Source organism: Podarcis raffonei, chromosome 15, assembly GCF_027172205.1.
Source record: "Podarcis raffonei isolate rPodRaf1 chromosome 15, rPodRaf1.pri, whole genome shotgun sequence".
NCBI classification, from domain to species: Eukaryota; Metazoa; Chordata; class Lepidosauria; order Squamata; family Lacertidae; genus Podarcis; species Podarcis raffonei.
The window spans coordinates 34,529,425-34,553,151 of record NC_070616.1 but is presented as its reverse complement, the minus strand read 5'-3'; the positions used below and the strand labels follow the sequence as shown (position 1 = coordinate 34,553,151).

The following is a 23,727-nucleotide window of genomic DNA, read 5'->3' as shown; positions in this document are numbered from 1 at the left end:
TTATGTGTTTTTAACTTTTTTTTTTTTTGATTTTTTAATGTATAAAGGTGGAAAAACTCAATAAATATCTTTTTTTAAAAAAAGATAGGGAGGTCAGACATTCCTGGTTCCACAGGCAGGCCAGACAGAACCTGGGCAGGGGATCAAGGTGGTGGTTCAGTATCACCAGCGGGTGGAGCTGTGGTCTAAACGACTGAGCCTCTTGGACTTGCTGATAGGAAGGCCGGCGGTTTGAATCCCCGCGACGGGGTGAGCTCCTGTTGCTCTGTCCCAGTCCTGCCAACCTAGCAGTTCGAAAGCACACCAGTGCAAGTAGATAAATAGGTACCGCTGTGGCGGGAAGGTAAACAGTGTTTCCGTGCGCTCTGGTTTCTGCCATGGTTCCCTTGTGCCAGAAGTGGTTTAGTCCTGCTGGCCACACAACCCGGAAAGCTGTCTGTGGACAAAAGCTGGCTCCTTTGGCCTGAATGCGAGATGAGCTCTGCAACCCCATAGTCGCCTTTGACTGGATACAACTGTCCAGGGGTCCTTTACTTTACTTTTTTTTTTACTTTCAGTATCACAAGTAGCCAAACCTCAGCAATTCATTCACACACCCTGTCTATAACCCTGGACCGTCTCCTGCCAATCCGTGCAGACAATATGGAGCTAGGTGCACTCACTGGGCAAGGCTGCCTTTAAAGCACCGTGCCTTTAAAGAACATTCAAGGCACTACCTCCCAGCCTCAAAAGAATTCTGGGTACAGTGGTACCTCGGGTTACATACATTTCAGGTTACAGACTCCGCTAACCCAGAAATAGTACCTCGGGTTAAGAACTTTGCTTCAGGATGAGAACAGAAATTGTGCTCCGGCGGTGCAGCAGCAGCAGGAGGCCCCATTAGCTAAAGTGGTGCTTCAGGTTAAGAACAGTTTCAGGTTAAGAACGGACCTCCAGAACGAATTACCGTATTTTTCACTGTATAAGACGCACCAGACCACAAGACGCACCTAGTTTTTGGAGGAGGAAAACAAGAAAAAAAATATATTCTCAATCTCAGATGCCAGAACAGCAAGAGGGATCGCTGCGCAGCAAAAGCAGCAATCCCTCTGTTGTTCTGGCTTCTGGGATAGCTGCGCAGCCTGCATTCGCTCCATAAGACGCACACACATTTCCCCTTACTTTTTATGAGAGAAAAAGTCAGTCTTATAGAGCAAAAAATACGGTAAGTACTTAACCCGAGGTACCACTGTACTGCCATTTGTTAAGGACTGCTGGGAGTTATAACTCTGTGACGGGTAACGCCCAGAATTCCTTGAGGGGAGGAAATGTGCTTCAGATGTTTGCCACAGGTATAAGTGGACCCACTTACGTTTCTGTTTTGAGGAGGCTGGTTCCATCTCAGCCCTGAAGCTGCTTTGGGGTTTAACACTCATTGTTTGCTCCTGCTTTCAATGAAGGCTGCTGGCATCTCGGCTTGAGCCACATGAAACATTTGCATGCCCACATCCCTCCTTACCAGGATGCCGCTCTGCATGTGATGTGGGAAGAGAATCATCTTGCTGCTTGCCCTCCCTTCCCCCTCTCCCTGCTAGAGAGAGAACCAGATCTCCCAGCAGAACTCACGTTCAAGCCCTGGGTGGATTGTCTTGCATGAACGTCCTCCTCCTGAGATGGGCTCCAGATATAATGGGGCACTCAGATGACCTCCTCTGACCAGCCAGACCACTTGCCATCTAATTTCCTGCCATTCTTGTCCACATGGCATCCCCCTCCATGCCAGCTGCTCTTAATCCCAAATCTGCAGCTGGACCTGTGAGAACCCAGACCCCTCTCACTGCCGCTGCTGCTCTGCTCCCATCTGGTTCCTATTATCCTGCCAGATGTTTTGGGCTAGATCTACACCGATCTGTAAAAATGCTATTAAAGGCTATTAAAAAAAATTATGTAGCTAAATAGGTAGCACTGTGGTGGTAAGGTAAACGGCGTTTCTGTGCGCTCTGGTTTCCGTCACAGAAGTGGTTTAGTCCTGCTGGCCACATGACCCAGAAAGCTGTCTGTGGACAAACGCCAGCTCCCTCAGCCTGAAAGCGAGATGAGCACCACACCCCATAGTTGTCTTTGACCGTCCAGGGGCCTTTCCTTTTTTTTAACCATAATAATGTTGCGGTGAAGTGCTTATGCACACTTCTGCATGGAAGAGGAATTAAAGACAGACTATGTTTAGAAGATGGGACGCAGGTGGCGCTGTGGGTTAAACCACAGAGGCTAGGGCTTGCCGATCAGAAGGTCGGCAATTCGAATCCCCGCGACGGGGTGAGCTCCCGTTGCTCGGTCCCTGCTCCTGCCAACCTAGCAGTTCGAAAGCACATCAAAGTGCAAGTAGATAAATAGGTACCGCTCCTGCGGGAAGGTAAACGATGTTTCCGTGTGCTGCTCTGGTTCTCCAGAAGCGGCTTCGTCATGCTGGCCACATGACCCGGAAGCTGTACGCCCGCTCCCTCGGCCAATAAAGCGAGATGAGCGCCGCAACCCCAGAGTCGTCTGCAACTGGACCTAATGGTCAGGGGTCCCTTTACCTTTATGTTTAGAAGGATGCCCAAATTTCAAAGGTTTGAGGTGATCCAGTGCACATGTAGACATGAGACAGTTCAGGTGGCCTTGCATGCAAGAAAGCTGGGAATCATCTGACTAAGCTCACCCAGATCTGCGTTCAGAGGTTTCAAATAGCGAGCCACACTAGATGCTGCATTTGGGTCATGGAGAAGAGAGGAGAGACACCGTGGATTTGAGGTAATATAAGGAACAGTCCTCAAACGCAAAAGAGACAGAGTCTTCTTCTATCGCATCCATCACACAGACAGTCCTGACATTATCAGGCAATATCGATTTCACTGGTCTAGCTCTTCTCTTTGGGGGGAGGGCGACACCTTGTGGTCACAGGATAGTAGCACAGCAAACTTTTTATAAAAGAATGGAAATGGTTCATTGAATATTTACAAATAAACTGTAAGCATATAAGAACATTGGCAGGATTCTTGTAACAACCTGCAGTTTCATCTTTAAAGATGAAAAAAATGAACAAATTAAGTTAATTTGGATATGCAGAAGATATTGAAAATAGATTTAAAGAACTAAAGAAAGAGCGGGAAGGAAGTTGAATTTTGAAATGTCAAAACGATTGTAAAATCAGTGAAATGTATAAATCTGAAAAGTATAAATATTTTTTTTTAAGGATAGTAGCAGAGCCACAATGTGAACAGCCCTTTTAAAGATGTCTGGGGAGAGGACTGAATTTTGTGCCTGATTTTTGTACAAGTTCATACCCGCAGCTGAGATCGGCCACCAGTATGTTTTGTTGTTCTGATACACTCCGTCATGATGTGGTCGCTCAGCTTTTCACTACACTTAAAGGGGAGGAAATAATTATGTGGTTTTACCCTCCCGCTCCTGCCAACCTAGTAATTCGAAAGCATGTCAATGTACAGGGATGTGGGTGACGCTGTGGGTTAAACCACAGAGCCTAGGACTTGCCGATCAGAAGGTCAGCGGTACGAACCCCGTGACGGGGTGAGCTCCCGTTGCTCAGTCCCTGCTCCTGCCAACCTAGCAGTTCAAAACCACAACAAAGTGCAAGTAGATAAATAGGTACCGCTCCGGTGGGAAGGTAAACAGCGTTTCCGTGCGCTGCTCTGGTTCTTCAGAAGCGGCTTAGTCATGCTGGCCACATGACCCGGAAGCTGTACGCCGGCTCCCTCGGCCAATAAAGCGAGATGAGCGCCGCAACCCCAGAGTCAGCCACGACTGGACCTAATGGTCAGGGGTCCCTTTACTTTTACTAACCTCCTTCTCAGAAATGCTTATGACCGTATGTGTGTAAATGTGATGTGATGAACTGCAGGCAGCTGTAGGATGGGATGTATGGGAGAAGCCTTAGGAAGCTTCCTAGTTCTGTACTGTCAGCACTGACTGGCAGCAGCTCTCCAGGGCTTTGGAAGGGGTGTCATTCCCCCCCCCCAACCTGGGGGTGCTGGGGGGCTGAACCTCTTGAATACTGTTCCCTTCTGGGCTGCTTTTTCCGAAGTCTGTGCCCACGCAAGAAGTGAAGAACCTGCAGCATTCCAGATGTTGTTAGACGATGACAACGACTACTATTACTACTATTCTGTGGTTGAAGCAGGCTTAGGCTCAGGTCTTGTCCTACTAAGACTGCAAGTGTTTCTTCCATCGCCCTCTCAAGATTTAGAGGCTTCAGGTTAAAGACAAGGCCAGGGATGGCTAGAACAGCATGTTTCTGTTCCATGCAAGCTTTGGCTGCAATCAATCAAAAGTCTGCCCTGTAGCAATTTCAGCTTTAAAAAAAAAAATGGAAAGGGGAAAAACCCACACTTCAGTTGTACACATTTTTGTACCCACTTTCTCCTAAAATATACTGTATTTTTTGCTCTATAAGACTCACTTTTTCCCTCCTAAAAAGTAAGGGGAAATGTGTGTGCGTCTTATGGAGCAAATGCAGGCTGCGCAGCTATCCCAGAAGCCAGAACAGCAAGAGGGATCGCTGCACAGCGAAAGCCAGCTGTTCTGGCTTCTGGGATTCAGAATATTTTTTTTCTTGCTTTCCTCCTCCAAAAACTAGGTGCGTCTTGTGGTCTGGTGTGTCTTATAGAGCGAAAAATACGGTACATTTCTATGCACTTCAACACATATTTTTGTATTTTTGAACTGAATGTGCATTGCAAAATTCAGAGCAGGACACAGTTTAATTGTTAAGTGCGTTCCAATCCACATGCAAGTCCAGGGACCTGTTTTCTGCCTTACAAACTTTCCCCTCTTTGTTTAACATAGGGAAGGACAAATCTGTTGATTTTAGTTTCTCTCCCTTTCAAAGACCCACTACCATTTCTGCAGAAGGGTTCCAGAATGGTCCCTGGCTCCAGCACCCAAGAGCCACCTGGTCAGCACAAATGGAGAGCTTTGAAGCCACGAAGAGGGAGTCTTTGCACCCTTTGTGCTGATTGAACCAGAGTGAAAGGAAGTGAGTCAGCCACTGAGAATTGGCTCCTGGGGTCATTCTGGAGAAGGAGCGCAGGAAGAACACCAAGGAGCTGTTGTTGTGTATGCTCCAAAGGTCAGCATTTAGGAACACTGAAAACGAGATGTTTCAGTTCCTAGTGGATGGTGCGCAAGTTCTGTTATGTACAATGGAACATCAGTGGAAATGCAACTTAATTTACTCAAAAGAAGAAGATGGTACAGGAGCACTCCAAAGCATTTGTGCATTTATGTGCAGAGAAAATAGTATATCTAGTCAAAGAGCGATGCATGGCAATCTGCACTGATCATTGCAATACATCCCAAACAATAAGTATTATTGTATAATTATAAGATCATTGTAGGTTGTATAACCTGGGGGGGGCTAATTGGGTTGTTGTTTTTACTTTTATTATGTATTTTGTGGTTTTATGTCTTGATTTCATTCTGGGAACTGCCCTGAGACACCCAGGTATAGGGCTGTATATAAATTTTAATAATAATAATAATAATAATAATAATAATAATAATAATAATAATGGAATCATGGCTGCCATTATCTACATTTCTGAATTTGCCATTACACTACTGGTACCCACCCTCAGTTGAAAGGACTGGAAGAGCTGGCGTGGAACAACGTTGTCACAGAGTCTTTGATGTGCCATATTATTCACAATGCAAAAGGCACTCTGGTACTAGTCCTCACCCTTACCTTGGGAGCAGAAACAAGTCAGGGGTGCCTGCAATGCAGAAATAAATTGTAAAAACAAAAACTTAGATAACATTATATCAGATAAACATTTACAGTTAAAACTGTGTGAGCGCCGCAACCCCAGAGTCGGCCACGACTGGACCTAATGGTCAGGGGTCCCTTTACCTTTACCTTTATCCAACTAACACCTACTCAGAGCAAATCCACTGAAACTAATATGCCTAAGTTAGTAGTGTCCATCAATTTTAGTAGGTCTACCCAGAGTATGAAATGGGTTGGATACAACCCATTATTTCAGCTTTGGGCAGCAAAATAGTTTGAACCAGCCCTGGGCAGCAAATGCTGGTGTGGTGTTGAGCCCAGAAAATAAGAGACACAACAAAACACGTAAGTCAATACCTTCTGTGGGCTCAGTTCTTGTTACTAGACCTCTAGTTTATTGTGTGAGCAGGAACTACTGAAACATAAGTCAACTTTCCTGAGGCGATGAATGAGTCCTGGTGATGTCTTTGGCCAGGTTCTCTCATGGACGTGGACGGGATTGGAGGGGCAGCCAAAGTTGTTGAGCTTTTCACAGGTAAAAATAAATAGGACATTGTCGGGAGCAGGTTTCTGCTGGGGATGGGACACAGCTCCTCAGATTATTGAGTACTTTCATTTTTTTCAATAATATTTTCAATAAAATATGCCCCCCCTTGGTTATGCCCACAGGCTCTCTGTAAATATTTTCATGTTATCTACGGTGGGGCTCGGCTCAGAATATAGGTGTGCCAAAAACCAACAACCCTGGAATGTGATGACGCTTAAAGAGGAGACCTGAAACGCGAGCCGATTGGGTTTCCGCTCTTGGCTTTGCGAGGAAGAAGTGTCTCATTTCCCGGCATAAAAATTGCAGGATGTTTGTAACTGTTCCACTTTGGTGGCCTGCATAAAGAGGCGAGCCCCAGTCTCTGCTCGAGCAAACAACAAGGCTTTGCGGCTGGACATCATTCGAGGTGCCCTTGACCACTGTCCGCGGCTGCCCTATGGCAAAGTGATGCTGGCAGGGTCAAAGGACATCAGCAAAGCAAGTGAAGCCCGAGGACGCAGGACAGGAAGAGCAGAATGATGGCAGATCAGAAGTGAAGTGAGTCACTCTTCTCCTCGACCGCATTTTTTTCCCCTTTCCCCTGCAGCCACGAAAGAAGTGAGGCAATGAAAAGCTTCAATAGACAGGAAAGTCCCCGCCCAGGAAATCTAATATTACATCCCCTCTTCTGAAAAGTTTTGCTTTAGCAGAGGCTGCCGGGGAGTGGACCCGTCTTGGTGAGTGGATGCAAACCTCGTCTCCTGCGCCGTGCAGATGTTTAAAACTTAAGCTAGGGCTGGAAGGCTGCTTGTGCCGGGGTGGCTGTGGAGAAGATTAGGCTTGCAGGCAAAGATATTTGCAAACAGCCCGGCTGAATTGGCGCAGCCGTTTTGTTCTGTCTCTCAACACCTCGCACATCCCTCCCCAAGAATCCTGAGAACAGTCGCTTGTCAAGCATTCTTGGAATTGTACCTCTGGGGGGAGTGAACTACAGTTCCCAGGATTCATTGCAGGGGGTGCACTTTAAATGTTTGGTGCGTCCAACGCCTCCCTCCTTCAGCAAACCCCCAGTCAATATTCTGAGGGCAAAGGTGTGTGTGTGTCTAGGGTGGGGCAATTGAATTCGCAAGCCACCCTGCAACTCCTTCCAGTTGTAGTCAATCATTCCTCCCTCCTTTAAGCTTTCTAAAAACAGTAGCTAATGGGACCATCACAAAAAAGGGGGCTGCCCACCCCGTCATTTCTCTGCCTCTGGTAATTCAAGTACTAGCATAACCTCCACCTGTATTTCGATTTTTGTGGCTGGCTGATTCATCACAGCTTCCCCGTTTTCAGAAAAGATCGAAACAAGTGGGGACCTGCAACAATTTGCAGTATATCCCCAGTTCCAAGCAGTAGCTTGGAGCAAGAGGAGCCTCTTAGCCCATTGCAGATGGGATCCAGTGGGACCAGTTTTCTTCGCTCCTATTCCTTGAGGCCTTTCCCAGCTGCATTAAAAGGATCAGGTAGGAGATGAAGAGAGTTTTGCCCTAATGTGCCAGCCTCCAGAAATCCTTCCCCTATTAGGTGCAAAGAGGGCTTTTGCCTGAATACAATGCACAGAGCATGAGATCTGCCCCTGATCTAGGTGTCTGTTCCAGCTGAGAGCTCTCTTGCTTTAAAATAAGTAAGTAAGTAAGTAAATGGGGAAGTTAGCATCAACTGGCCCAACTGCCCTTCCCCATTGCAACAGATTGGCATTACACACACACACACACACACACACACACACACCCATCAGAAACTATCAATGTGGCAATGGGTGGCATGTGACTAAAGCATACTTTTCCCGAGCTTAAAGCGCATTACAAAACCCAAGGCTGGCTGCTTGAGTCATTTCCATGCCCCTGGGACATGATCAGCCGTAGCTGGTTGCTCACTGTGCAAATAAATTGCTTCAGCAGGCTGAAAGGCAGTACTTAAACAAGGACTTAGGAAGATGAGCCCTGCTGAATTAGACCAAGGTCTTTTTGGCCTGGAGTCTTGCCTCCCACGGCAACCAGTCAAATGCTTCAAGGAAATTCTAAGGGTAGCATGAAGATCATCCCCTGCAATGGAGTGCAAAAATGCTCCCCTTGACCTTGACATTTAGCCATTGTAGCCAATGATCACAAACAAACCTGGCCACTGTCATCCATGTGCTAGTAACCTCCAGGCTAGACTACTGCAGTGCACCCTATGTGGGGCTGCCCCTTAGGTTAACCCAGAAGCTGCACCTAGTGCAAAATTGCGTGTTCTGACTGCTCATTGGGGCAGAATATTGCAGCACTGCTGAAAGCACGCTGGCGGCCAATTTCTTGCTGGGCTAAGTTCAAGGTGGTAATGCTGGTACCCAAAGCCTCATACAGCTCAGAAGCAGGATTCCTAAAATGCCATCCCCTGTGTACCCAACTGATCGCTGTGCTCTGCAGGAGAGAAGGCCACCTCAGATACCATCATATCAGGAAGCCTGTTCTGTATGATATAGTTATGGGACCTTTTAGTGTGGTGAAACCCACCCTTCAGAACTCCCTCTCATTATATCTCAGACAGGGCCATATTTGTCTTTTTGGTGCCTTTTGGACCTACCTTTTCCAACCAGTGGAGATTTATTATCCCAGTTTTTTTCTTCATCGGGCTAGGAACTGTATTTATATATATGTTTTTATTGTTGATGGATTTTTTTATTGTTGAATCGCTTTGGGATGTTTCATGGGAAGCGATTCATGAATGAATGATGAATTAATTAATTGAAGTAAACCAATACTCCTGGAAGTTGTCTAATCCCCATCAGAAAGCCCTTTGAGCCAGTGGCCCTCACTTCTTTCCATAAGTTTATTTGCCAGCAATGTCTCTATACTAGTGGCCGGGTATTACATGCTGCACAGAATATTTTACATAACGGAGGAAGGAAGATCAAGAAAGAGACTCGACCAAGGATGGGGACCTGGGATGTTCCAGCTGTATCATCAGCATCAATTGGATTTATTACCAGGTCTTCACTATTAGGTCCCAATTACAATAATATAAAGCTACAATATTGTAACAAACAGAAATTATATATATATATATATATATATATAAAATATCAGTTAGGGATGTGGGTGGTGCTGTGGTCTAAACCACAAAGCCCTAGGGCTTGCCGATCAGAAGGTCAGCGATTCAAATCCCGGTGATGGGGTGAGCTCCCGTTGCTTGGTCCCTGCTCCTGCCAGCCTAGCAGTTCAAAAGCACGTCAAAGTGCAAGTAGATAAATAGGTACCACTACGGCAGGAAGGTAAACAGTGTTTCCATGTGCTGTTCTGGTTTGCCAGAAGCGGCTTAGTCATGCTGGCCACATGACCCGGAAGCTGTACGCCGGCTCCCTCGGCCAATAAAACGAGATGAGTGCAGCAACCCCTGAGTTGTCCGTGACTGGACCTAATGGTCAGGGGTCCCTTTACCTTTACCTATAATATCAGTTGAAACAATTTGCAACCAGTTTACACTCACACATACTGTATCTGTTAGGTGTCAAAGGCCAGTGAGAGAGCTGTATCTCCAGAAATTGACAAAGGCTGTATAGTGAAGGTACGAGACACAACTCTGTAGGTAGGGAATTCCACAGCTAAGGGGCTGCCACAAGGAAGGCCCTGTCCCAGGTCGGCCATCCCTGAGCTTTCAAGGGCAAATGAACTATGCTGATCTTAACATGCAAGAGGGAATGTAGGGAAGGGTGTGGGGTTCTCCTCCCCAAAAAAATATTTGATACACATTGTCATCTCAAGTGCACCCAAAGAGACGTGGTCCAAAATCAAAAATTGCTTAACCGCACCACTGATTCAACAGTTAACCTTAAATATTCTCCTTGCCAAGCATACACTTCTCACTGAGCTATGTCCCCTCTGTCTCATTCAGGGTGATAGCAATCTGTGGGTGGACTACTCTGTTCCAAGCGTGATAACCCTGAAATGTTTCTTTCTCTGCAGATCCCGGAACCATGTATACAGCAATCCCCAAAAGGTAATGAACCTTTTTCACTGCCCATCCAACAGCATGTTCCAGACAGGCTCCCTAGAACTGTGTTTTATTTAATGTAAAATTGGCTAGTTTAAACACCTTTATTATTTTATTTTTTAAAAAGCTTATTTACCGTACTATGGGCAGTCCCAGGCTGTTGCTGTTTTCGGTTGGGATGGAATCACAAACTGGGTAAATTTAATTGGTTGGGAGGTCTTGTGCAACAAACCCACTTCCCTGAAATATTGGACTTTTTGCAATAAGAAAAATGATGTGGAAATGCCCTGGAAAGTGTGGAATAACTCTTGTTTTGACACAATGTCATCTAACGTTCCTGCAAACAAATCAGAAGAAATACTAATCAAATCTCCCTGCAGACAAATTGGGGTGAATGTTCAATAAACAGGTCGTCAGGAAGCACCCATACAGGTAGTTTGTTCCTCAGTGGAACGTTCCCCAGTTTGAGGTTCAGAAGGTAATTGGCTCTACCACTGTGCTACCATTTTGCATCTGACTCCAGCTCATGGACCTTGAGGTGCTAATTAAACAAACAACGAAGTGGATCCCAACATGCATCGTGTAAACAGTCTGTTTTCCCTCTTTCCTCCCTCATCCTCTCTCCTCACCTGGATTCACCTTGTATCTCAAGGGCAGAGAAATGGTGCTTCTCCAGACCTGTGATTCAGCTACATTAGTAAAGAAAAAGTGTTTTAAATGCTTTCTAACACTGGGATACATGATGGCGCTGTGAAGGTCTGTCTTTCTCCAACATGATTTCCCATTAGGAGGTTTTCCTGGAACGTTTTTAGGGGTTTTTTTTATGTGTCTTGATCCAGCCATAGTTTGACTCCAGCTCTCATCTGGTATCAGAGTTACTTGAACAATGCAGACGGAGTCCAGAGAGAAAAGAAACTGATAATACTTTATTGGGTAAACAACAAAAAAGCAGTAAATAAGATGGGAAGAAATAAACAGAGATTTCTTGCCTTATTTACAGGCCTTGTTCAGAGTAGGGCTAGACATTCCTCAGCACATACTCCCTCAGAACTACACAGACAGAGCACAAATTACCTCAGCAAGGATCATGCCATTCTGACTGGTTGCAAGGCAACATTTCCTCCACACACACACACCCGGTCAGCTGATTGTCAACAGAATTAACCCTTAAGCAACAAACTGAATAATCCTTGCTGTTGTACTTCCAACATCATCTGTCGCAGCTATCATGGTCAATGATTAAGAATGATGGGTAGTTGTAGTCCAACAACATCTGGAGGAGCACAGGTTCCCCAACGCTGATCCATCCCTTTTCATCTTGTCCTCTTTGAAGTCTCTCTTCCTTTTCGCTTCTCCTTCTCTACTTGCATCTTACTGCCTGTTCCTTTGGTCTCATCCTATCCTGTCCCTTCTGTCTTGCAATCCATTGCTTTCTTCCTTTTTTGCATGGCAGTGGCTCTCCCTTCGATGCTTCGGTAAAGGAGCCAGGCCTCCACATCTGGCGAGTGGAGAAGATGAAGCCTGTGTCGGTACCAGAAGAGATGAAAGGCATCTTCTACTCTGGGGATTCTTACCTGGTTCTTCACAATGGACCTGATGAGCAGTCCAGTGTGCACATCTGGATTGGTAAGCAGCAAGGCTTGGCAGAGATGAGATGAATTATCCATATGCAGAATCCATCTGTGGGCTGATTCAGTAGGAAAGCAGCCTCCATCCGCACTTTCTCTTGAGCCAAATATTAAAACATGAGGAAGTGACACACATCAGGATATGAAAAAAAGTGATCTTATAGGGTTGCCATATTTCAAGATCACCCAAAAACTTGCTGAGCTCCCCCCCTTTTTTGGCAACACTACATCTTAAGACACCATGACATGTGTGACACAGGTTGTACCTATTGGAGTTTAGGGAAATCTCTCTTCCACGTTATTAGTATTATTATTGGGCAATGTCCAACCAACATGTCCTGTCGGCACAAGGATTTATGCTTGTGTAACAGGACTTTTTCCTCCTCTCGCTGTGTGCACTCCAACTCCTTCCTAGTTCTCAATGAGCTGTTGCCTCCCCTTAGGGTTTTTCAAATGCTCCCTTTGAACTTCTGCAGTCCTGAAGGTTTATCTGAGCATGCTCATGCTACCCTCTTGTTTTCCAGTGGCCCTATTTTGGTCTCATTTCTGTCAGTGCTCAACACCCAAGTTTGCTATTTGAGGGAGTGGTATACACGAGAATGCGGGGTGGCGCTGTGGGTAAAACCTCAGCGCCTAGGACTTGCCGATCGCATGGTTGGCGGTTCGAATCCCCGTGGCGGGGTGAGCTCCCGTCGTTTGGTCCCAGCTCCTGCCCACCTAGCAGTTCGAAAGCACCCTTAAGTGCAAGTAGATAAATAGGAACCGCTTTATAGCGGGAAGGTAAACGGCGTTTCCGTGTGCTGCTCTGGTGCCAGTTCGCCAGAGCAGCTTCGTCACGCTGGCCACATGACCCGGAAGTATCTGTGGACAACGCTGGCTCCCGGCCTATAGAGTGAGATGAGCTCACAACCCTAGAGTCTGTCAAGACTGGCCCGTACGGGCAGGGGTACCTTTACCTTTATGCACGAGAATTATCCTGGGAATATCCATCAGAAGTGGAGCTGGAACGATTCCTATCAAATAACTGCTCTCTCCCTGTCACCCAGGCCAGAACTCCTCCCGAGATGAGCAGGGAGCATGTGCTCTGCTCTCCACCAACCTCAACTTCTTCCTGAAAGAAAAGCCTATCCAGTACCGGGAGGTGCAGGGCAATGAGTCCGACATTTTCATGGAGTACTTCCCCCACGGCATCAAATACCAGGTAAGACAGGCCCAACCTAACCAGTTTTTCAGGTTTCTGCTTTGATCACCTGGGAGCACCGTTGCCAATTGTGAGCACAGTCACCTTATGAAAGAAGGCTTAGGCAACAAATCATGTGTTCATTTGTTCCACATTTATCTGCCCAGGCCAGATAATAATAATAATAATAATAATAATAATAATAATAATAATAATATTTTTTTATTTATTTCCCACCCTTCCCGGTTCAGAAAACCGGGCTCAGGGCGGCTAACAACAAATTTAAAACACTTAATTGATGCAACAAAAAAAAGCATAAAATACAGCAAGGTAAAGGTAAAGGGGTCCCTGACCATTAGGTCCAGTCGTGGCCGACACTGGGGTTGCGGCACTCATCTCGCTTTATTGGCTGAGGGAGCCGGCGTACAGCTTCCGGGTCATGTGGCCAGCATGACTAAGCCGCTTCTGGTGAACCAGAGCAACGGCAGAAACGCCGTTTACCTACCCGCCGGAGTGGTACCTATTTATCTACTTGCACTTTGACATGCTTTCGAACTGCTAGGTTGGCAGGAGCAGGGACCGAGCAACGGGAGCTCACCCCGTCGCGGGGATTTGAACCACCGATCATCTGATCGGCAAGTCCTAGGCTCTGTGGTTTAACCCACAGCGCCACCCGCGTCCCTATAAAATACAGTATAAAACGTGAATAACAATAAATTCAGAATTTTAAAATCAATTTAGGGGGGAAATCCATCCAATAAACATTAGATGATCACCAGGACTAGCTATCTAAATTAGTCCTATTTGGGCCAGTGAGGAGACCAGGGGAGAATTAGCTGTGGGATCTCAGAGAGGGTAATCTTCATAAAAAGGGGAGGGGGAGCGAAGGAAGGGGAATAAAAGATCAGGCTAAGTTCAGATTGAAAGCCAGGCATATGAGAAGCAGTAATTCAGTCTAACCTACCTCCTAGGGATGTTGTGAGGATGAAATGAGGAGGGCAAGAAACCCACATCTGCCACCTTGACATCTTTGGAGGGCAGGAAGGCCATAAAGATGCTCAAGAGAAACAGAAAAGTTGGGTTGTGCACAGTGCTTTTCTTCCGGGGGGGGGATGTGCCAGTACTGCATAGCCTTGGGTGCCCCCGGGGGGGAGCACTGGGTGTGCGAAATCAAAATAAGTAAATAACGAATTTCACAAACACCGCACAAACTCATATGACAAAGCTTACAATCGCAAACCTTAAAAGCAAGCAGCTTCTTGTGTCTCTACAGCAGCCTTTTGCCACCCTGGCACCATCCAGATGTTTTGGGCTACAACTCCCTACACTGGCTGGGGCTGATGGGAATTGTAGTCCAAACACCTGGATGGGTCCAGGGGGGCAAAGGTTGCTCTTGAGCAGTGTTTCCCAACCTTGGGTCTCCAGCTGTTTTCAGACTACAATTCCCATCGTCCCTGACTACCGGTCTTGCTAGCTAGGGATGATGGGAGTTGTAGTCCAAAAACAGCTGAAGACCCAACATTGGGAAACACTTCTCTAGAAGAAATGACAAACAACCGATGCATTTTGACCAGGAGCTGGTCTTCTTCTGTGGTCTAGTAATATCACAAAAAACACAACGTACAAAACTATGGAAAGCAATACCCTTATTCTAGCCAAACCTGCCAAATTCAGGGCAGATGGAATAGTGTAACAGCAGTGCCACTGTAAACGACTCAGAAATTGCCTCTTTAAAAAGGCTAGAATGTGTCATTAGATAATTTGGAATTTAAAAGATATAAAATAGTGTGGTGTAGTGGTTAGAGTGTTGGACCTTGTAGACCAGGGTTTGGATCCCTGCTTGCTCCCTGGGTGACCTCAGGCCAGTCACTGCCTCTTGCGATAAACAAATAAACAGCTTATCTCAAGGAACTTATCCCCTTCACCACCCCAAACTCCAGCATCCTCCTGCTTCCTTGTAGACCTCAAACCTCTTTTGTCTGTGCTCCACAGGAAGGAGGTGTGGAATCTGCCTTTAACAGAACCCAGGCCAGCCAGCAACCCAGTCCTATTCGCAAACTCTACCAGGTGAAGGGGAAAAAGAATATCCGGGCCACTGAAAAAGAACTGAGCTGGGCTAGTTTTAACACCGGCGACTGCTTCATCCTGGATCTAGGAGAGGTGAGCCTGAAAAGAGGAGGAGGGGAAGCCTCTCTCGACCTGTGTCTTCTATTTATAATTGCTGTGTTGTTTTTAATGTGTGGTTTTGGTGAGGTTTTTTGCATACAGTGGTACCTCGGGTTAATTCGTTCCGGAAGTTGTTCTTAACCTGAAGGGTTCTTAACCCGCAACACGCATTCCCTACATAGGCCTCCCGCGGCCCCGGAAGCAGATTACGTTCGTATCCTGGGGCAAAGTTCGCAACCCTGAGCACCTACTATGAATTGATTTTAGAATGAGTTGATTTTAGAATGCATTTCAATTAATTGATTATGATTTTATGTAAATTGTGTTACTTTTATTGTTGTTAGCCGCTCTGAGCCTGGCTTCGGCTGGGGAGGGCAGGATATAAATAAAATGGTATTATTATTATTACTTGCCCAGTTCGTAATCAAAGCGTTCGTAAGTAGGACAGTTCATAACCCGAGGTACCACTGTATTTTAATTACAAACATTTATGTTTTAACATTTTTATGGGGTGTGAGTGTGTGGGTGGGTGTTAAATATGGTTGCTTATCTTTTAATGTTTGCTCCATTTGCTTTTCGCACATAAACCGCTATTTTGGCATTTCAGTGGCACATAAATAATGTTAAGAGCATAAGAGGAGCCTGCTGGATCAGGCCAAGGGCCCATTTAGTCCAGCATCCTGTTCTCTCAGTGGCCACCCAGATGCCCTTGGCAAACCCACAAGGTGGACCAGAATGTAAACACAATCTCTCCTCCTGCAGTTTCCAGCAACTGGTTATCAGAAACATTATTGCCTCCATCATGGACAATGTTGCTGGTGCTGTGGGGAAGAGAGGGGGAACATACAAGTTTGGAATATGGGCTAGCATGTTCTGCTAATGCCCTGTGAATAGGGATGGAAGGAGGCAGCTCTTTGCATCCCAGTTCTGTGTTCATCAACGTCCGCCCTCTTTCCACTGCAATTCAGCTTCCCCTAATTCCTGCATAGTCTGTCTTGCTATTTGCTATTCAGTGGTACCTCGGGTTACAGACACTTCAGGTTACAGACTCCGCTAACCCAGAAATAGTACCTCGGGTTAAGAACTTTGCTTCAGGATGAGAACATTAATCGCACGGCGGTGGCAGGAGGTCTCATTAGCTAAAGTGGCACCTCAGGTTAAGAACAGTTTCAGGTTAAGAACGGACCTCCAGAACGAATTAAGTTGTTAACCCGAGGTATCACTGTATCTGAAACTGATGCAATTAATTGCATAATCAATTTGAGTAGAAGGGAAGCATCAAAGACGATGCAGAAAACAATGTATTTATTTATATGATGTTTACAAACTAAGAAAAGAACAGCATATGCTCCTACTCGCTTGGGTCATTTTCATTACTGACCCCTGACAAAAATGAGAATTGCAGCAAGTCTTGCTTCCTGTTTCCATTTCCGACAGAATTCTCAAACATCCCTAGTTAGGAGAGTGCACAACTACGTACATTGGGCGGAAAGAAATGTGCTCCTTTGTGTAGGATCAGGGTGGGTGTTCTGGATGACCATTAAGAGTCTGGATGTAATCTTCGACACCTCCCTTTCCATGGAGGCACAGATTGCAGCCATAACAAAGGCGGCATTTTTTCACCTCCGCCAAGCTAAGCAGTTGGCTCCTTACCTCTCTCGCCCTGACCTAGCCACTGTGATCCATGCAACGGTCACCTCCAGACTGGATTATTGTAACTCGCTCTGCGTGGGGCTGCCCTTGAGACTGACCCAGAAACTCCAGCAGGTGCAGAATGCCACGACGAGACTCTTTACGGGATCCTCGTCGCAGGATCTTATTCACCCTGTGCTATACCAGCTGCACTGGCTCCTGGTGGAGTACAGGATCAGGTTTAAGGTGCTGGTTTTAAGCCTAGGACCCTCGTACCTACGGGACCACCTCTCCTGGTATGTCGCACCTTATGGTCTTCAAACAAAAACATCTTGGAGGTCCCAGGCCACAGAGAGGTTAGGCTGGCCTCAACCAGAGCCAGGGCTTTTTCGGCTGTGGCCCCGATCTGGTGGAACGCTCTGTCACAAGAGACTAGGGCCCTGCGGGACTTGACATCTTTCTGCAGGGCCTGCAAGACAGAGCTGTTCCACCAGGCCTTTGGCCAGGGCGCAGCCTGACTCCGTCCTTTGGTAATTCTTCACAGAACTCTAGCCCAATGGTTGCCATCAATTTGATTTGAACTGATTTTATAATGAATTGATTTTAGAATGCTGTATTATTTTACTGTTGTTAGCCACTCTGAGCTCGGCTTCGGCTGGGGAGGGCGGGATATAAATAAAAATTTATTTATTTATTTATTTATTTATTTATTTATTTATTTATTTATTTATGTGGGGTGGACGTGGGGCAAGGTGTTCTGGCCGCAAATGGATTGAGAAAGTTTCTCCTCTTGGCCTCTCCTTTCAGAACATCTTCACTTGGTGTGGCAGCAAATCCAACATCCTAGAGCGCAACAAAGCCCGGGATTTAGCAACGGCAATTCGGGATAGCGAGAGGAAGGGGAAAGCCAAAGTGGAGATAATTGCAGATGGTGAAGAGCCGGCTGAGATGATAGCGGTAAGTTCCTTGCAAGAGAGGAAAACGTTTTGGGGAAGCTGTGGGTTGGTGTCTAGGAAGCAGGTGGGCATTGACTAAGTTCTCGGCATCAAGCTGGAGCTGGGACCTGTTTTGGTTTGGTGGGATATAAAAGCCCCTGCCAGAGGAGGGTCTGAGATATGAGCCGTGTTTTAGCTTCTTAATTTCATACTGAAAGGATCAAGGAAGTGATCTCCCAATAGGGCACACAAAACAGGTATTGAGGTACTCTAAGAGTCTATTGAACACCTCATTACTGCAACATCTGACAATGACTTTCATGTGTGGACATAGGAGATAAGAAGCTGCTTTGTCTGTCCACCCAGCTAAATATTGTCTACTCCGGCTGGTAGCATCTTTCCAACATCTGAAGCAGAGCAGGGCCTTTCTTATTATCTGCTATTTCAGTGGTGGAGAGTTGGTGGCCCTCCAGATATGTTTGATTTACAACTCTCATCATTCCTCCTCATTGGCAATGCTTTGTTGGGGCTGATGGGAGTTGGATCCTTTACAAACAACAACACTAGAGATGCACTGGATTGGACCCGAACCTACTGTGTGCAAACAATGTTCTCCCCAATTTTAGGAAGTTGCCTTATGCTAGATCAGCCCATTGGTCCATCTAGTTTAGTCCTGTCTCCAGGATCCCACCCCTCCTTCTCTCCTGCTAGGGATTGAAGGGAAGACCACCTCTCTGCCACTGCGACTCATCCTTTCGTAATTGTCAAGCAAGGCACAGAGGTGAGGTTCTGAGCCCAGAAATGAAACGTCTGGAAGCTGGGTATCAGTATTACCTGCCTCTGTCTTTTTCTAGGTCCTGGGTCCTAAACCAGCTCTGAAAGAGGGCAGTCCAGAGGAAGATGTCATGGCTGATCGGAAAAATGCAATTGCCGCTGTGCTTTACAAGGTAACAACCTGTTAGGCAGCTGTCAGCAGCTCCTGGCTAGTTGCCCAGAAAAGTATAAAGACAAGACAAACAAACAAGATGAACTTTAACAGGGAGAAATGTAAAGTATTGCACTTGGGCAAAAAAAATGAGAGGCACAAATACAAGATGGGGGACACCTGCTTGAGAGCAGTACATGTGAAAAGGATCTAGGAGTCTTGGTTGACCACAAACTTGACATGAGCCAACAGTGTGATGCGGCAGCTAAAAAAGCCAATGCAATTCTGGGCTGCATCAATAGGAGTATAGCATCTAGATCAAGGGAAGTAATAGTGCCACTGTATTCTGCTCTGGTCAGACCTCACCTGGAGTACTGTGTCCAGTTCTGGGCACCACAGTTCAAGAAGGACACTGACAAACTGGAACGTGTCCAGAGGAGGGCAACCAAAATGGTCAAAGGCCTGGAAACGATGCCTTATGAGGAACGGCTAAGGGAGCTGGGCATGTTTAGCCTGGAGAAGAGGAGGCTAAGGGGTGATATGATAGCCATGTTCAAATATATAAAAGGATGTCACATAGAGGAGGGAGAAAGGTTGTTTTCTGCTGCTCCAGAGAAGCGGACACGGAGCAATGGATCCAAACTACAAGAAAGAAGATTCCACCTAAACATTAGGAAGAACTTCCTGACAGTAAGAGCTGTTTGACAGTGGAATTTGCTGCCAAGGAGTGTGGTGGAGTCTCCTTCTTTGGAGGTCTTTAAGCAGAGGCTTGACAACCATATGTCAGGAGTGCTCTGATGGTGTTTCCTGCTTGGCAGGGGGTTGGACTCGATGGCCCTTGTGGTCTCTTCCAACTCTATGAATCTATGATTCTATGATTCTAAGAGAAAGTTTCTTACCGTCCTTTTTTATTTCAATCTTTACAGAGAGAGGCTATAGAACCCAGCCTCTTGGATAATGGTGTTGTCCCAAGTGAATCTCTACCTTCCCGTCTCTCCCACTTCCTCATTCGTCATCCTCATCATCTCCTCTATGTGTGCTGCTACCTGCCTTCTGTCTTTCAGCTCTTTGCTCTCCTACTTTTAAGGCTCGCCGGGTTCTGGGAGACGGAGGGTCTGGAATGCTTTCTAATGACAACGTGTCAGTCCGCTGGTGCTCTGGCTATCCCATTACTTCCCAGCTGCCATTTTGTATCTAGCTCCACCACCATTCCAGCTGCCATTGGGCACTTGGCTCTGTTTGGTGGATCCTAGGGTTCCAGTAATAAACAAAGTAGGTCCAACCATCTCGAAGTCTTGCCGCACATGGATGGTCTCATGTCAACGAAGGCACTTCCTCTTCTTTTCTTCTCATCTCCCAGGTATCGGACATGACGGGGAAAATGAGCCTGACTAAGGTCTCGGAGTCCAGTCCATTCCATCAGGACCAGCTCATCACAGATGATTGTTTCATCCTGGACAACGGGCTATGTGGGAAAATCTACGTTTGGAAAGGTGAGACACGCAACGCTCTGCTATGAGAACAGCCTCAACACTTGGTGTTGGGACTCTGTGAGTCAGAAAGGGGTCTCCTAACAATTCTCAACACCCTTAACAAACCACAGTTCCTAGAAGTCTTTGGAGGAAGTCATGATGGTTTAATGACAGATGGTTCAGATTTAGGAGAAGGTTTTCTTTCTTCCTAAGAATATTAGTCCGTCCCCCCCATCCTCCCCAGTAAACACCAGCTCTTCTCTGCTTGCTCTCTCTCAGCTCTTCTGACCTGTCCTTTTCCATCTTTCCTCGAAAAGGCCTCCGAGCAAATGAGCAGGAACAACAGGCAGCCCTGAAGGTAGCTGAGGACTTCATCACTCAGATGAAGTATCCCCTGAACACACAGGTAAGCAAGCAGAGGCTGTGCAGCCTTATCAGAGTTTCCAGGAGGCTCTACTAAATGAAGGAAATATCCCCAAACTTAGGTAAAAGGTAAAGGGACCCCTGACTATTAGGTCCAGTCGTGACCGACTCTGGGGTTGTGGCGCTCATCTCGCTTTATTGGCCGAGGGAGCCGGCGTTTGTCCGCAGACAGCTTCTGGGGCATGTGGCCAGCATGACTAAGCCGCTTCTGGCGAACCAGAGCAGCACACGGAAATGCTGTTTACCTTCCCGCCGGAGCGGTACCTATTTATCTACTTGCACTTTGATGTGCTTTCGAACTGCTAGGTAGGCAGGAGCAGGGACTGAGCAACGGGAGCTCACCCCATCGCGGGGATTCGAACCACCGACCTTCTGATCAGCAAGTCCTAGGCTCTGTGGTACTCTGATTCCAGTGCGCTTCCACCATGGGCATTTGAGGCCATGCACACATGACGTTAGCCACAACCCACACCTGCCCTGTAGTTTATTGAGGAATGCTGCTGCTGGATGCATTTTCCCTCAAACCACCTTCTATCTGATTTGAAAATGAAAGCCATCGTTAAGCTTGAGGTGTGCACATTTGAGACAGCTTTTGCACATGTGCAGGCGACATCTTTGTGAACAGGAGCTGGGGGGGTTGCAGGTGTGGGGAAACAAAATATGCAATGTGCTTAAGACCCCCCTTCCCGCCCCCCTGGTGTGCACAGCAGTGTGCAAATACAACTTGAAATGCAGTGGGGTAAAAGAAATTAGCTGCACTTCAAGCCCTTAGGATGACCGAATGAGACCTGGGAATGTTGCAATGTGCTTGATCACTGGTGAAGCTGTTAAAAACTTAAGAGCAGCCCTGATGGAACAGACCAAATGCCCATCTAGCAAGGGAGCCTGGTTCGCACAGTGCCCAGCCACAGGGGCGTAGCTAGCTGCTCCGGCAGCTGGAGTGGCGGGGGGCGAGCTGCCCACCGGGGCATTGTGGCCCCCAGTGATCTGCCCAGGCCCCACGCTGCTGTTTCAGGCAGCGCAGGGCTCTGAGCCACAGTGTAACTCCCAGGAGAGACGCGTGGCTCAGGCGCGCTGCAGGCCAGGCCCCACGGTAAGTGCCACCCCCCATGGTGTGCCATTTTGTCACACACACCCTCAAGGAAGACACCCGGGGTGGACCACAGCGCCCGCACCCACCTAAGGCTGAGCAAAATCATCTGTAATGTAGAGAGAATGGGTATAGTAAGAGTTTTTTCTCATAATATTAGAGGCTACAGAAGAGCCATTGTGGGAAATATAAATAGTGGCAAGATGCCACAAGTTGGCACTGCTTAGAGTATTGCAGCTGTCCACTGCAACAAGGTAAGACTGCCAGGGCCAGAGGAGGGAGCCCAGCAGAGGGCAACTTGCCCTGGCCCTCTCAAACCTAGAAGCAGCTTGGCCCATTTCTTTGGCATTGCTGGGGAAAAGAGGGGAGAGGTTGGAATAAAGCTAATGCTTGTGTACCATTAAAGGTAAAGGGACCCCTGACCATTAGGTCCAGTCATGACCGACTCTGGGGTTGCGGCGCTCATCTCGCTTTATTGGCCGAGGGAGCTGGCATACAACTTCCGGGTCATGTGGCCAGCATGACTAAGCCACTTCTGGCGAACCAGAGCAGCGCACGGAAACGCCGTTTACCTTCCCGCCGGAGCGGTACCTATTTATCTACTTGCACTTTGACGTGCTTTCAAACTGCTAGGTTGGCAGGAGCAGGGACCGAGCAACGGGAGCTCACCCCGTCGTGGGGATTCGAACCGCCGACCTTCTGATCGGCAAGTCCTAGGCTCTGTGGTTTAAGCCACAGAGCCAACCGCATCCCTATGTGTACCATTACACCAGGGCTATCCAACTTGGTACCCTCCAGATGTTTCGAACTCCAGCTCCCATCGGCCCCAGCCAGTATAGCCAGTGTTCAGGGATGAAGGAGTGGGAGACCCATAATAGAGGGGTGCCTGCCATGGGTGTCCTTTTCTCACGCACCTTTATCCTGTTTCCAGGTGGAAATCTTGCCCCAAGGCCGCGAAAGCCCTCTCTTCAAACAATTTTTCGTAAACTGGAAGTGAAACCGAGTCGACATCATGAGCTGGAAATATTTGGTGCATGTGCCTTACATATCCTGTTATCGACCATTATGCCTTATTAAAACGGAGCCACTGTGGCCTAACCTTCTTCTTTGGACTGAAGTTATGTTTTCGCTCATTCACAGCATTCCAGGCACAGAAAAGGGGGAGGGGCTGTTGCTTGGTGGCCGGACACATGCTCTGCATGCAGAACGTCCCATGTTCAGTGCCTGGCATCTCTTCTGAAGGAGAAGTGAAAGACCTCCACTTGCCCAAGACCCTGGAGAGCATCTGCTGGTCAGAGTAAATAATATTGGGCAAGACAGGGCAAAGGTCTGACTCTGCTAGGGATGGGGAAAAATTTTATTTCACTTTGCATTTGAGGATGAACCTATCTAACCCACACTTCCTGAAGCAATGTAGGAACTGAAACATGGCAAGCCTTCAAAAGTGGCCCTTCTCTGAATTTTGCAACGCAGCTGTCCAGACAAATAATGTGTACAAGAATGTCTATATAGTCGGGGAAGTGTACGTGGACAGCATACAAAATGAATGGCGTTGGGGGAAATCGCTTTGCTAAACTGTGCATATTAGGTAAAAAGGCATACAAAAATAGCAGAAATTCACACTAATGTCCTGAGGTTGTTTCCCCCCACCTCACCCCCTGCTGCTTTCTAGAAGTGTCAAATGTTTTTTCCATAAAATACCATGAAAACAGGCTTAGATTGTTCCAGAACTGAAATGAACAATAACCAAAAAACCAAACAAACCCCACAACAGCATGATTTGATATTAATTTTAATTACTGCTGATAAATGTCCAAGGCTCTTTGTGCCCATTTTGTGCCTCTGGCAAGGCGGAACCTGGGTTAGGTGTCCCTATTGCCCATCCAATACAGCGGTACCTCGGGCTAAGAACTTAATTCGTTCTGGAGGTCCGTTCTTAACCTGAAACTGTTTTTAACCTGAGGTACCACTT

At 46.9% G+C, this 23,727-nt stretch overlaps 1 protein-coding gene across 3 annotated transcripts; it reads left to right on the top strand.

Annotated features, from left to right (window-relative positions):
• Positions 1-6,651: 6,651 nt before the first annotated feature.
• Positions 6,652-22,858, top strand: CAPG (capping actin protein, gelsolin like). Of its 3 annotated transcripts, none has more exons than XM_053366779.1 (10): positions 6,652-6,848; positions 10,277-10,310; positions 11,758-11,930; positions 12,979-13,133; positions 15,105-15,272; positions 17,718-17,867; positions 18,700-18,792; positions 20,131-20,263; positions 20,560-20,648; positions 22,687-22,858. In XM_053366779.1, the coding sequence occupies exons 2-10, from the start codon at positions 10,288-10,290 to the stop codon at positions 22,750-22,752; spliced, it is 1,050 nt and encodes a 349-aa protein (XP_053222754.1). In that variant the 5' UTR covers positions 6,652-6,848; positions 10,277-10,287; the 3' UTR covers positions 22,753-22,858. The 3 variants fall into 3 exon arrangements, with proteins under 3 accessions (XP_053222754.1, XP_053222752.1, XP_053222753.1); XM_053366777.1 differs by having other exon boundaries at positions 6,652-7,027; XM_053366778.1 differs by having other exon boundaries at positions 6,652-7,027; positions 10,274-10,310.
• The last annotated feature ends 869 nt before the right edge of the window (positions 22,859-23,727 follow it).

What these genes read in the sequence shown, in the direction of transcription:
- CAPG (XM_053366779.1), top strand. Translation starts at nt 10,288, where the DNA reads ATGTATACAGCAATCCCCAAAAG. An exon ending in TCATCCTGGATCTAGGAGAG is followed by an intron (nt 15,273 to 17,717) that starts GTGAGCCTGAAA and finishes CTCTCCTTTCAG; the next exon opens with AACATCTTCACTTGGTGTGG. An exon ending in AGTATCCCCTGAACACACAG is followed by an intron (nt 20,649 to 22,686) that starts GTAAGCAAGCAG and finishes TCCTGTTTCCAG; the next exon opens with GTGGAAATCTTGCCCCAAGG.